Source organism: Chlorocebus sabaeus, chromosome 23 (assembly GCF_047675955.1).
Source record: "Chlorocebus sabaeus isolate Y175 chromosome 23, mChlSab1.0.hap1, whole genome shotgun sequence".
NCBI classification, from domain to species: Eukaryota; Metazoa; Chordata; class Mammalia; order Primates; family Cercopithecidae; genus Chlorocebus; species Chlorocebus sabaeus.
Window position 1 is genome coordinate 30,598,537 of NC_132926.1, and position 14,971 is coordinate 30,613,507.

A 14,971-nucleotide genomic window follows, 5' to 3' on the forward strand; every position below is an offset into this window, starting at 1 on the left:
CCTCACTGATGGAGATAACGACTTTATTTTCCAGATTAGATTAGTTTTAAAATATTCTTCTGATTATAGAAGTAACACATGCTCTTTTTTTTTTTTTTTTTTTTTTTTGAGACGGAGTCTCGCTCTGTCACCCAAGCTGGAGTGCAGTGGCCGGATCTCAGCTCACTGCAAGCTCCGCCTCCCGGGTTTACGCCATTCTCCTGCCTCAGCCTCCCGAGTAGCCGGGACTACAGGCACCCGCCACCGCGCCCGGCTAGTTTTTTGTATTTTTTTAGTAGAGACGTGGTTTCACCATGTTAGCCAGGATGGTCTCGATGTCCTGACCTCATGATCCGCCCGTCTCGGCCTCCCAAAGTGCTCTCAATTACAGGCTTGAGCTACTGCGCCCGGCCACACATGCTCATTTTTGAAAACATGAAAAATACAGGAATGTATAAAGAACACAACACACAGCCATCATTTTCATCACCCCAAAAGAATGATTTTCTGTCTTTCCCTCTCATCTTGCCCTATGCATATTTTTGTAATATTGAGATCATAATGAATATACAATTTTGTGCCCTGATTTATTTCTTTCAGCAGTGTGATATTATATCATAAATTATAATCAGAATTACATCTAGGTTGTTAACTTAGCTGCTTTTAATGGAATCACTTTAAAACGACTACTTACTCTTTAAAACCATGTTCTTTGACTGAATTTAGCGGTTATATGACAAATCACCTAACCAGTCAGCGGGAGAAGGGCTTCAGAGGTGGAAGAATCAGATTGAAAGTTTATGACAAAACTTAGCCATTTGCTTTGCTGTTGAAATAATAAAATATGCACCCATGTGATAGAGGGAGTAAGACATGTAAACAGCAGTATTTTCTCAAGTGTTAAGGCCTGTACCTGTGGTGGTGAGCAAAACAATTCAACTATTACTCATTTAATGGCATTAAAAGGTTATTGGGCATGGAGAAAGCACTCCTCTTTAAATTACTCAGGCTCCCTGATAGAATGAAGAACAAAGCCTCTGTTGGGTTCTAGAATGTCTTGTCGTCTTCTCTAACACCGGCCACTCTTTGTCTACCAAAGAAAGGGGATAGCTCACAGGCTCAAACCTTTTGGCAAGCAGTAAATTTTATCTCGATTTTAATAAGGTATTTTTTTGTTGACTTCTTTTTATGGTAACTTCTGATTTATGGTAAGCAATACGGTGTTTTTATTTAAAGAAGCAACATAATGTTACCTTTAAAATATTTATCAAATTTTGAGTGAATTAATTTAAAGGAAAACATCAATTAAATAATAGTGTAACATAACACAGGCAATAGATGGCTATTGAAAAAATTATAAAGATGATGTGAGAATGCCTAGAGTTTAGGAAATACAGGCATAGGGCAAAGACATTTGTTCAGGAGCCTCGAGATATGGGTGTTCTATATAACCAAAGCTATTAAAAATGTAGCCAGGCACGGTGGTGGCTCATACCTGTAATCCCAGCAGAGGCTGGAGGACCACTTGAGCCTAGGAGTTTAAGGCTGCAGTGAGCCATGCTCACATCACTACACTCCAGCCTGGGTGACAGGCAAGACCCTGACTCTAAAAAAAAAAAGGTTATACAAAAGATGGTTACAAATTCTGTATAATGCAAAATGAAGCTTTTCCTACGAAAGGCTTCACTGAAATTCAGGGTGGAGCCTCCTTGTTTGGTTTCAAAGACCTACTATAGCTTTGGTTTGTAGCTTAAGTTGTGTCCCAGAAACTTAGTGATAATTGACAGTATGATATGAAGCACCTACTACGTGCACCATGTTAGAGATTTTATAAAGTATCTACTCTATACACTATATCCATGGTGGATGTACACTATATGCAGATTTTGCTCTATCCAGGTTTTGTCTGATGGTCCCTTTACTGATCTAGAAAGCCTAGTTGATAACCTCTCGAGGGTGTGGCAAACTTGTTTGTCTTGTCTTCTGTTTCAGGGAACGGTGAAGGTTTCTTCAACATCAATGCCCTGCTAGGCATCATTACTTTAGCTCAAAAGCTTGATCGGGCAAATCATGCCCCACATACTCTGACAGTGAAGGCAGAAGATCAAGGCTCCCCACAAAGGCATGACCTGGCTACAGTGATCATTCATGTCTACCCCTCAGATAGGAGCGCCCCCATCTTTTCAAAATCTGAGTACTTCGTAGAAATCCCTGAATCAATCCCTGTTGGTTCCCCAATCCTCCTTGTCTCTGCTATGAGCTCCTCTGAAGTTACCTATGAGTTAAGAGAGGGAAACAAGGATGGAGTCTTCTCTATGAACTCATATTCTGGCCTCATTTCCACCCAGAAGAACTTAGACCATGAGAAAATCTCGTCTTACCAGCTGAAAATCCGAGGCAGCAATATGGCAGGTGCATTTACTGATGTCATGGTGGTGGTTGACATAATTGATGAAAATGACAATGCTCCTATGTTCTTAAAGTCAACTTTTGTGGGCCAAATTAGTGAAGCAGCTCCATTGTACAGCATGATCATGGATAAAAACAACAACCCCTTTGTGATTCATGCCTCTGACAGTGACAAAGAAACTAATTCCTTGTTGGTCTATAAAATTTTGGAGCCGGAGGCCTTGAAGTTTTTCAAAATTGATCCCAGCATGGGAACACTAACCATTGTATCAGAGATGGATTATGAGAGCATGCCCTCTTTCCAATTCTGTGTCTATGTCCATGACCAAGGAAGCCCCATATTATTTGCCCCCAGACCTGCCCAAGTCATCATTCATGTCAGAGATGTGAATGACTCTCCTCCCAGGTTCTCAGAACAGATATATGAGGTAGCAATAGTGGGACCTATCCATCCAGGCATGGAGCTTCTCATGGTGCGGGCCAGTGATGATGACTCAGAAGTCAATTATAGCATCAAAACTGGCAATGCTGATGAAGCTGTTACCATCCATCCTATCACTGGTAGCATATCTGTGCTGAATCCTGCTTTCCTGGGACTCTCTCGGAAGCTCACCATCAGGGCTTCTGATGGCTTGTATCAAGACACTGCACTGGTAAAAATTTCTTTGACCCAAGTGCTTGACAAAAGCTTGCAGTTTGATCAGGATGTCTATACAGCAGCTGTGAAGGAGAACTTACAGGACAGAAAGGCACTGGTGATTCTTGGTGCCCAGGGCAATCATTTGAATGACACCCTTTCCTACTTCCTCTTGAATGGCACAGATATGTTTCATATGGTCCAGTCAGCAGGTGTGTTGCAGACAAGAGGTGTGGCATTTGACCGGGAGCAGCAGGACACTCACGAGCTGGCCGTGGAAGTGAGAGACAATCGGACGCCTCAGCGGGTGGCTCAGGCTTTGGTCAGAGTCTCTATTGAGGATGTCAATGACAATCCCCCCAAATTTAAGCATCTGCCCTATTACACAATCATTCAAGATGGCACAGAGCCAGGGGATGTTCTCTTTCAGGTATCTGCCACTGATGAGGACTTGGGGACAAATGGGGCCGTTACATATGAATTTGCAGAAGATTACACATATTTCCGAATTGACCCCTATCTTGGGGACATAACACTCAAGAAACCCTTTGATTATCAAGCTTTAAATAAGTATCGCCTCAAAGTCATTGCTCGGGATGGAGGAACACCATCCCTCCAGAGTGAGGAAGAGGTGCTTGTCACTGTGAGAAATAAATCCAACCCACTGTTTCAGAGTCCTTACTACAAAGTCAGAGTACCTGAAAATATCACCCTCTATACCCCAATTCTCCATACCCAGGCCCGGAGTCCAGAGGGACTCCGGCTCATCTACAACATTGTGGAGGAAGAACCCTTGATGCTGTTCACCACTGACTTTAAGACTGGTGTCCTAACAGTAACAGGGCCTTTGGACTATGAGTCCAAGACCAAACATGTGTTCACAGTCAGAGCCACGGATACAGCTCTGGGGTCATTTTCTGAAGCCACAGTGGAAGTCCTAGTGGAGGATGTCAATGATAACCCTCCTACTTTTTCCCAATTGGTCTATACCACTTCCATCTCAGAAGGCTTGCCTGCTCAGACCCCTGTGATCCAACTGTTGGCTTCTGACCGGGACTCAGGGCAGAACCGTGACGTCTCTTATCAGATTGTGGAGGATGGCTCAGATGTTTCCAAGTTCTTCCAGATCAATGGGAGCACAGGGGAGATGTCCACAGTTCAAGAACTGGATTATGAAGCCCAACAACACTTTCATGTGAAAGTCAGGGCCATGGATAAAGGAGATCCCCCACTCACTGGTGAAACCCTTGTGGTTGTCAATGTGTCTGATATCAATGACAACCCCCCAGAGTTCAGACAACCTCAATATGAAGCCAATGTCAGTGAATTGGCAACCTGTGGACACCTGGTTCTTAAAGTCCAGGCTATTGACCCTGATAGCAGGGATACCTCCCGCCTGGAGTACCTAATTCTTTCTGGCAATCAGGACAGGCACTTCTCCATTAACAGCTCATCAGGAATAATTTCTATGTTCAACCTTTGCAAAAAGCACTTGGACTCCTCTTACAATTTGAGGATAGGCGCTTCTGATGGAGTCTTCCGAGCAACTGTGCCTGTGTACATCAACACTACAAATGTCAACAAGTACAGCCCAGAGTTCCAGCAGCACCTTTATGAGGCAGAATTAGCAGAGAATGCAATGGTTGGAACCAAGGTGATTGATTTGCTAGCCATAGACAAAGATAGTGGTCCTTATGGCACTGTAGATTATACTATCATCAATAAACTAGCAAGTGAGAAGTTCTCCATAAACCCCAATGGCCAGATTGCCACTCTACAGAAACTGGATCGGGAAAATTCAACAGAGAGGGTCATTGCTATTAAGGTCATGGCTCGGGATGGGGGAGGAAGAGTAGCCTTCTGCACAGTGAAGATCATCCTCACAGATGAAAATGACAACCCTCCACAGTTCAAAGCATCTGAGTACACAGTATCCATTCAATCCAATGTCAGTAAAGACTCTCCGGTTATCCAGGTGTTGGCCTATGATGCAGATGAAGGTCAGAATGCAGATGTCACCTACTCAATGAATCCAGAGGACCTAGTTAAAGATGTCATTGAAATTAACCCAGTCACTGGTGTGGTCAAGGTGAAAGACAGCTTGGTGGGATTGGAAAATCAGACCCTTGACTTCTTCATCAAAGCCCAAGATGGAGGCCCTCCTCACTGGAACTCTCTGGTACCAGTACGACTTCAGGTGGTTCCTAAAAAAGTATCCTTGCCGAAATTTTCTGAACCTCTGTATACTTTCTCTGCACTTGAAGACCTTCCAGAGGGGTCTGAAATTGGGGTTGTTAAAGCAGTGGCAGCTCAAGATCCAGTCATCTACAGTCTAGTGCGGGGCACCACACCTGAGAGCAACAAGGATGGTGTCTTCTCCCTGGACCCAGACACAGGGGTCATAAAGGTGAGGAAGCCCATGGACCATGAATCCACCAAATTGTACCAGATTGATGTGATGGCACATTGCCTTCAGAACAGTGACGTGGTATCCTTGGTCTCTGTCAACATCCAAGTGGGAGACGTCAATGACAATAGGCCTGTATTTGAGGCTGATCCATATAAGGCTGTCCTCACTGAGAATATGCCAGTGGGGACCTCAGTCATTCAGGTGACTGCCATTGACAAGGATACTGGGAGAGATGGCCAGGTGAGCTACAGGCTGTCTGCAGACCCTGGTAGCAATGTCCATGAGCTCTTTGCCATTGATAGTGAGAGTGGTTGGATCACCACACTTCAGGAACTTGACTGTGAGACCTGCCAGACTTATCATTTTCATGTGGTGGCCTATGACCATGGACAGACCATCCAGCTATCCTCTCAGGCCTTGGTTCAGGTCTCCATTACAGACGAGAATGACAATGCTCCCCGATTTGCTTCTGAAGAGTACAGAGGATCTGTGGTTGAGAACAGTGAGCCTGGCAAACTAGTGGTGACTCTAAAGACCCTGGATGCTGACATTTCTGAGCAGAACAGGCAGGTCACCTGCTACATCACAGGTAAGAACACCTGTCATGGACTGTAGGCTCTGGAATATATTGAAAAACATCCAGGAAGAGGTGCCCTAAAATGGGTTCATGTCCTGGGTTTGCCACTTGTTAGCAGTGTGACCTTGGGCACATTTAACTCCCTAGGACCTCAGTTTCTCCACCTATAGACTTGGCATGCATGTTATGATTCACCTCACAGGCATGCTGGTAAGATCTGTAATTTATAGAAAGCACCTATACGTTAGAAACTGCTTTCCAAAAAGGATGTCTCGTTATTTCATGTGAGTCATACTCTAACTGCTGTGAGTTGTGTTTTGAAAGATGGAGGAGGCACAAAGAAAGTTGCGTGATCCATGAAAATTCTGTCAAGTGACTATCTTTATGGAGAGTGTCCTGCCCAGGGAAAGTCGTGAATGATAAAAAACGCTTCTTAGTCAATCACAGGTCCTAAGTGTAGGAATGACAGCACTTCCTTAGGTATAATTCCCTCATTTCGCATATGTGAAAACCAAGACCCAGATGGAGAATTTCAACCAAGGTCACACTCTTGTGCTTGCTTCAGGGCTGGGATTAAAACCCACACCTACAAGCTGCTTTTCTTAGTGGATACCTACTGTGAAACTAAATTACCCTATTCCCAATCCAGTGACTAAGCCAGCTAACCAGTGGCCATGAGAGAGTTTCTTCACTCCTGTGTCCTTTTTTTTCTCACCCCAGGTGCCATGTCCCCCCCATTCCCATGAACATGGCTCCTTCTGCTCTCACAGCTGTCCAGTGAAAAGCCCATGAGCCTGTAATTCTGACCGAGAACCACAGACTCCTGAAGACATAGGATCAAAGCTGTTTGAAATACAGAGTTGTAGAAAAATAGAATCTTATCATCTTAAAATATCAGACTCCTAAAAACACAGAAGTCTTAAAATCTCAGGATAATAGAGTAATAAATGTCAACATATTATCAATTCTTGGAGCAGTTGGATCTTAGAACTCCGGAATCTTAGGATGTCAGAGTGAGAAATCCATATTCCTACATTCTTGTCAGTGATTAGTGTCAAGGAAAGAAAGATGATTTAGCAAGCAAACCTAGTGCTCCTACAGAACCTCCACTTAGGGTGGGTCCTTAGTTATAAAATAAAACCTTGGAGTGTTTGGTGTTTTTCATTGCTTCCTACCTCTCCACTGTTATATAGCTATGCCTCTTAGATATTTACATAGAATTGAAATTTATTTCCCTTTAACTTCCTCCCATGTCTTCTGGGCCACAAAAATAACCCTCCCTTCAGCCACATATTTTGGAGTGATGCTTCTTGCATTGATAATTTCATTTAACAGGAGGCATTTGAAGTCCAAAGTAGCTTCATAACAGCAAAAAGTGGACTCAGTGTAGAACTGTGGGTTCCTAGTTAAGGAAGGAAATGTTTGCTTTCCCAGCAATTCTAAAAAATGTGTCCGATGGGCAGCCACCTGTGACACAAAGCCGAGTTCATTTCTATTGCTTGGCTTCTGAAAGCTCTGCCTCATCTGTTTAGAGGGAGACCCCCTGGGCCAGTTTGGCATCAGCCAAATTGGAGATGAGTGGAGGATTTCCTCAAGGAAGACCCTGGACCGTGAGCACACAGCCAAGTACTTACTCAGAGTCACAGCATCTGATGGCAAGTTCCAGGCTTCGGTCACCGTGGAGATCTTTGTCCTGGACGTCAACGATAACAGCCCACAGTGCTCACAGGTGAGAGCCTGGTGAGGGGCGGAGTGGGTAGTGGAGGCAAGGAAGGTAGAGTGAGGGGCGGGAGAACAGAGGGTGAGGGGCAGGAGAAGGGAGATTGAGGGGCAGGAGAACAGAGAGTGAGGGGCAGCAGAAAGGAGGACCAAGGGACCCATCTCTGAGGCTGGCCATCACTGACCTCACCTCCCTTGCTTCTCCCCAGCAAGCCTCAGACGAGTTCCCAGGGGCAGGGACCATTCTAGGTAATTCCTTGGCCCCCATAGGGATATACCAAGCTGTTCAAGACTCATGGTCCACATCTCTCCCCCTACATTCCCAACAAAGGTCTATTTCTCCGCAGAACATATCCAGAAAGAAAGTAACATACGCATTCTCCAAACACAGCCAGCCATGCCCAATGGGCAAATCCCTGGCACTGCTCATCTTGTTGACATGACTCACTGTTATGAAATACACTCATAGAGACCTGGCCCCAGACAAACCCCTTGCTCCATGCCCATATATGCACCTCTCCACATCGGCTGGGGTAATTTAGCCCATTGAGATGTCCTCTTTCACTTATACAGACACAAACATGAGATAGGGCAATTTCATTTGGTGAGGGATACTTTCTTAAGGATCTCATGTAATTCAACTCCAGACTTCCAGTGGGAACAAATGTTGAGTGGTGTGTGTGTGCCTGTGCATTTGTCAGGAGAGAAACTGTTTTCCTAGAGGCATAAACCAACAATTGCTGTCATGGAACTTTGATTTTAAACATATTTTTTAAAACACAGTAAGTAATTTTTAATTTTGAGAGGATTTACATTCTTTCAAAGTTTACAGATAAAGTTAAACTGCTAACATTTTAATTTTATAACATCTCAAATTATCATAATCCAGCCATTCAGTATATATACACAAATGCACAGTTATACATACCCACACATATAAACAAAGGATCATCTACAACCCTACACACACAGGCAAATACCTATACATGTATACACATAAACATATAAGCATATACCTAAATACCTAGCACAATCATCCATATACTCACCCACACATAATAATACATAATAAATTACATAATTACCCATACATAATAAATTCAGATGAACATACTTACATATGCATTTGCATACATACAAACTTCAACTTGCTTGCACACACATATACATGTATAGACACATGCCTAGCAACACACATAAATACATATATCTCCTCACCTTTTCTTCCTCCACTCTTCTACATGCCAGTCACATAAAGCATAGTAGAAAAAAAGAGTCTAGTTATTGGTATGCATGCAAAATGTATTTTCAGGATCCGAGATGACCATATTTGGGGTGGTCTCAGAAGGAGGCTTTTTTGGGGAGAATGGTGGTCACTTTCCTTCTCTTTTCCCTCAGCCATCATTACAACCAACCTCCGTCCTCCCCATGCTGGGAGAGGCTGGGATCAGGCTCACCCTGGCCCTCCCAGAGATGATTCACAGCATCATTACAGCCAGAAAAAAGAGGCCTGGGGAACCACCTCCACACAGCCTGCCTAGGCATAAAACTTCCATCCACGCCTGTAATCCAAGCACTTTGGGAGGCCGAGGCAGGTGGATCACCTGACGTCAGGGGTTTGAGACCAACCCGGCCAACATGGTGAAACCCCATCTCTACTAAAAATACAAAAAAAATTAGCCAGGTGTGGTGGCACGCACCTGTACTCCCAGCTACCTAGGAGACTGAGGCAGAATTGCTTGAACATAGGAGGAGGAGGTTGCAGTGAGCCAAAATTGTGCCACCGCACTCAAGCCTGGACAACAGAGTGAGACTGTCTCAAAAAAAAAAGAAAACAAGAAAATGAATAAAGTTTCCATCCAGGGCATGTAGGGGTCCATGCTTGCCCACACTCCACAGTGGTTGAAAGCATGATGCTTGGAGGCTGGCTCAGAGCCAGCCATTGAAGAAAAATTGAATTCTCAGGGAACTCCAGCCTTTCCCCTCTGCCACTCCCTCAGATGCCGTGATAGTACCTGCAGCAAAGGGAGGGTGGGCCAAGCGATGGAGCCACTGGAGTCCAGACCTGACTCAGAGGTCAAGGGTCTGTCCTGGGAATATAGTCAGGGAGATAAGCTTAATAGCATGGCCTCGCCACAGAGGCAGGGGAGGTTGACCTGACACCTTCCAGAATGCTTGCGTCAGGCTCATCTCTCCTTCCTCCTCCAAAAACCTCAAAGGACTGGGTGGAAGAAGTTGTAGCCGTCCCTTCTAGCCCTGCCTGTGGGCTTTTGGATGACAGAACTTTTCCATTCTCTCTTTTCTGACTTGTTCTCTTGTCATCCTCTTCCTGTTTTAAACGTCAATTTTCCTTGCATGTTTCATCTTATTCTACCTTCTTCTGTTCCCCTCCCTCCCTCTCTCTGCTTCTCTTTCTCTCTCTCTGTCTCTGTTCATCTCTGCCCTCTTAGTGTCTCTTTTTCTGTTTCTGCCTCCCTCAGTCAGTCACTCTGCTTCTCTCTGGATCTGAATGCAGTTCCCACAATCTCTCTCTTCTTTGTCTTTCCATCTGTAGCTTGTCTATACTGGCAAGGTTCATGAAGATGTATTTCCAGGACACTTCATCTTGAAGGTTTCTGCCACAGACTTGGACACTGATACCAATGCTCAGATCACATATTCTCTGCATGGCCCTGGGGCGCATGAATTCAAGCTGGATCCTCATACAGGTGGGTTTCCTAAGTTGCAGGATCAAGACAAGAACATCTTTACTGAATAGCAAGTGCGCAGTGCCATGGTATTCTCCTTGGAGAAGAAACAGGAGTTCACTCATCCATCTGCAAACATATATTGGCCCTATGTGCCAAGCATTGTACTGGTGACATAATAAATAGGCTGATAAGACAAGATTTGGGTCTTTACAATCTAGTGGGAAATGGAGTAGTTGAATTAGTAGTTTTAAATGAGCTAAATTAAGAAAAAATGCAGAATGCTAAGGGGATTAATTTCATTCTTTTAAAATTTATTTTAGCACAGCTGACTCCTTGGTTTCTCCTTTCCTTCTCTCCCCCTCCCCTCCTTTTCTTTCCTTTTTTCCTTTTCCTTTCTCCCTTTCCCTTTTCCTTCCTTCCTTCCTTCCCCTCTCTCTTTCTTTCTTTCTTTCTTTCTTTCTTTCTTTCTTTCTTTCTTTCTTTCTTTCTTTCTTTCTTTCTTTCTTTCTTTCTTTCTTTCTTTCTTTCTTTCTTTCTTTCTTTCTTTCTTTCTTTCTTTCTTTCTTTCTTTCTTTCTTTCTTTCTTTCTTTCTTTCTCTCTCTCTCTTTCTTTCTCTCTCCCTCTTTCTTTCTCTCTCTCTCTCCCCTTCCTCCCTCCCTGCTTCCTTCCTTCCTTCCTTCTTGTTCTCTTTCTTCCTGTCTTTCTTTCTTTCTTCCTTCCTTCCTTTATTTATTTATTTCTTCTCTCTTTCTTTTGTCTTTCTGTCTTTTTGCTAGCTATGGGAATATTTGGCAACAGAATTTGACTTGGGCTATGGAGTGGGGTTAAGTAAAACATCACTGAGGAAATGCCACTTTATGTGAGCCTTGCAGACACAGAAGAGTTAGCCAGCGGTGAGAGAGTAGGGGAAAGGGCACTCAAGGCAGGAGAATTCATATGAAGACCTTCTTTGGGGAAATAGTACGCACACTGAGGACCTGAGAGAAGGCCAGAAACTGGTACCCAGAGAGGGAAGAGAGAGGACAAAGAATGAGGCCTCAGGGTGGGCAGGGCCAAATCCCACCTTTAGAGCCACTGGAGGATTTAGGCAGGTGAGTGTCATGGCCAAGAACATGATCTCAAGGTATCCTGCAAACCGGGGATAACGTCTTATAGAATTGTTGTGAAGATCACATGTGAGAAACCATATGGAAGCCTAGCCCAGGTCTGGCTCAGTAGATGGGGTTGCCATTATCATTGTTACTAGCCAGGGGATAGAGCAGAATAAGAAGCAGAGATTCCTGCAGGGTAGGCCAGGAGTAGCCAGGAGAGGCTGGGCTGTGAGAGTCTGGTGGAGTGGACTTCCTTTGGAAGACCAGCCCACCTAGGAGGGATTCTTGCCCTGCTGCTGCAGGGGAGGGTGTGGGGATGGCAGCACAGAAGGCCTAGGTCACAAGGGCCAGCTGCTGACACTTGGCTTGGGTCCAGTAGCTCAAAGGATGTCTTGGAGATACCTGAGCAGGAGGTGGCAGGGGAGAGGGGTGTCACAGGAAGCTGTCTGGGTAGATAGGGGACAATGTTGTCCTTCCTAAACCCAGCAGGGGCATGCAGAGTGACCCAGGCAGGTTACCTAACCTCTCTCTGCTGCTCTTTGCAGGATGATCAGTAAGGACTTAAAGAAAAAAAAACTGGCATTTTTTCTGAATATGGAAATAATACATGTTCATGGTATAAAATTCAAGTAATGTAGCTATGCATTATGCAGAAACTGGAACGTCTGCATGATAACCCCTTCCTCCACAGATAAGGACTCTTGGTGTATATTCTATCCAACTGGTTTTCCATGCATCTCCAAAATCTCTATATAATTACTTCATGAAAGTAGAATACTATTTGTAAGTTGCTTTTCTTCACTCAGCTGTATCTCAAGGCTCTATCATAATTCATTTTTGGTTGTTTTTTGTTTTTTGTTTTGTTTTGTTTTTTTGAGAAGGAGTCTCGCTCTATCACCCAGGTTGGAGTGCAGTGGCGCACTCTAGGCTCACTGCAAGCTCCACCTCCCGGGTTCATGCCATTCTCCTGCCTCACCCTCCTGAGTAGCTGGGACTACAGGCACCCACCACCACGCCCGGCTAATTTTTGTGTTTTTAGTAGAGACGGGGTTTCACCTTGTTAGCCAGGATGGTCTTGATCTCCTGACCTCGTGATCCGCCCACCTCAGCCTCCCAAAGTGCTGGGATTACAGGCGTGAGCCACCGCGCCTGGCCATTTTTGGTTTTGCGGTGTTTTGGAAAAACCTCTCTCAAACCAGGTTTTTCCTCTGCTCCCATACCAAAACAATCATCAACATAGAAGAATTCTGTGGCCAAATGTGTGTGGGTTTTCCCCATACAACAAGCAGTGGAGACCACTCACGTGTCCTCTAAGTCAATTCTGACACTCTCTGCCTGGAGACAGTGTCAGATCCCACGGGTTGAGGGCTCTGTCCACAAGACTGTACCCCCTTACCCAGACACCGGTTGCAAGTCCAGGCCTCCAGAATGTCTGACCAACTGGCTTCAAATTGGGGCTCCCAAGACTCCTTCTTTGGGTTTGATTAATTTGTTGGGACAGCTCACAGAACTCAGAAAAACACTTGTGGTTACTGGTTTATTATAAAGGATATTGCAAAGGATACAGGTGAAGAGAGGTGTAGGGTGAGACATGAGGAAAGGGGTTCCCATGTCCTCCCTGGGCGCACCACCCTCCAGGAACCGCCATGTGTTCAGCTATGTGGAAGCTCTCGGAACCCAGTCCTCTTGGGTTGCTATGGGAGCCTCATGATGTCAGTATTACTTCCCCCAGGACCCTCTCTGGGGAGAGTCTGAAAACCCACAATCGGAAAAGGGGGGAAAGACGGGAGTCTTGCCTTGGGGCAGGTGAAAGGAGAGCAGGAGAAGGTCAGAGACATCGTGCTTCCTGAGGTCTAACACACCCAACATTATAACAAAAGACTGTGTAACAAGGGCTGTGGGAGTTATAGGCAGAAGCCACGCATGAAAACCAAGATACATATAACACCATACATGGTATTTTACTGTGTGGCTAAATCATAATATACTTAACCAGTCCCTTTTTGAAAGACATTTAGGATGATTTCAGTATGTTGCTATTATAAACAGTGCTGCAGAGAATATCTTTATACATAGATTTTTATCATTGGGTTGATTATTCTCTAGAATATATATATTCCTAGAAGTGGAATTATGAACCAAAGGAAAATGCATTTTATATATTGTTAGAAATTGTCTAATTGGCCTTTAAGAATATACCTATTTTTAGCCTGTTGGTGATGATCTTAAACTGGCGATGTGATGAAGTGTTTGGGAGAATCAGGGAGGTGAATGGATGTGGGGGAATATAGGCTTAGCTGCTTTCCTGACTGTATTGACCCCTCCTTGCTGCGAACAAAACTCTGTGTGGCCGTGTTTGTCTCCTGTAGATATCTAGAGGGCACATGCTTGGGTAATATTTCCCCAGAGAAAGCTCAACTTTTGTCATTTCTCTGGCCAGGGGAGCTGACCACACTCACAGCCCTGGACCGAGAAAGGAAGGATGTGTTCAACCTTGTTGCCAAGGCGACGGATGGAGGTGGCCGATCGTGCCAGGCAGACGTCACCCTCCATGTGGAGGATGTGAATGACAATGCCCCACGGTTCTTCCCCAGCCACTGTACTGTGGCTGTCTTTGACAACACCACAGTGAAGACCCCTGTGGCTGTAGTATTTGCCCGGGATCCCGACCAAGGTGAGTCTGAGAAGCATTGAGGCCATTTCCAATGATCTCCTGGGTCCCCTTTCCAATGATACCAGTCTCTCTAGGACTGGTAAGGGCTGTGCCTCCTTGTTGAGTCTGTGGACACTTAAAAGTAAAAAGTATTTATCCTCAAACTGCACACCTGAGTGCTATATGACAAATGATTTTAGCAATGTTTTGAAGCAGGAAAAAGGTATTTCAGCCTTATTGTTTCTCCCCTTCCACTTAGAGCTGGGGACTTTTCAATACTGCCATTTAACCGCAAAGGCATTTTTAAGTACAAACATTTAATCAGAAATATACCAATTAGACTTCTTCAATTCTGATTAATTTGCCTCAGGAAAGGAATTTTGGGCACCAACCCCAGTAAACCCATTACATTCCTTGATCAATTTTCTAAACAGTGAAGTTGAATCATTTTCAATATTTTACATTTTAACTCTGATGCCACTATTTTCATTGGAGTTAATTCTTTTTCTTTTAAAATTTACAAGGTAAATTGCATTCATTCAAACATATTTGTTCCATATTGTACCAATTATAGCTTCTGCTACCACAAAGTGTTCTATTCTGATTGTATATACGTACATGTGTGTATACATACATATATATAACTCATTAATATGAGAGAGAGAGAGAGAGAGAGATATACGTATATATAAAAGCTGTCCAATTTTCCTGAGTCAAATTTTATAATGCAGGTAGGGTTAAAAAAAAAATGCTGTCAGCATCAGAGTAGCCAGGTCAACACAGGAAAATGATGATGATAAAAGTA

At 44.2% G+C, this 14,971-nt stretch overlaps 1 protein-coding gene across 1 annotated transcript in view; it reads left to right on the top strand.

Moving 5' to 3' along the window:
• FAT2 (FAT atypical cadherin 2) overlaps positions 1-14,971 on the top strand; it is a 65,116-nt gene that overhangs the window by 21,061 nt on the left and 29,084 nt on the right. The window contains exons 9-12 of the mRNA XM_008015051.3: positions 1,972-6,024; positions 7,545-7,741; positions 10,286-10,439; positions 13,954-14,187. Of these exons, the coding sequence (XP_008013242.3) occupies positions 1,972-6,024; positions 7,545-7,741; positions 10,286-10,439; positions 13,954-14,187 (4,638 nt within the window). The remainder of the gene's footprint in view (positions 1-1,971; positions 6,025-7,544; positions 7,742-10,285; positions 10,440-13,953; positions 14,188-14,971) is intronic.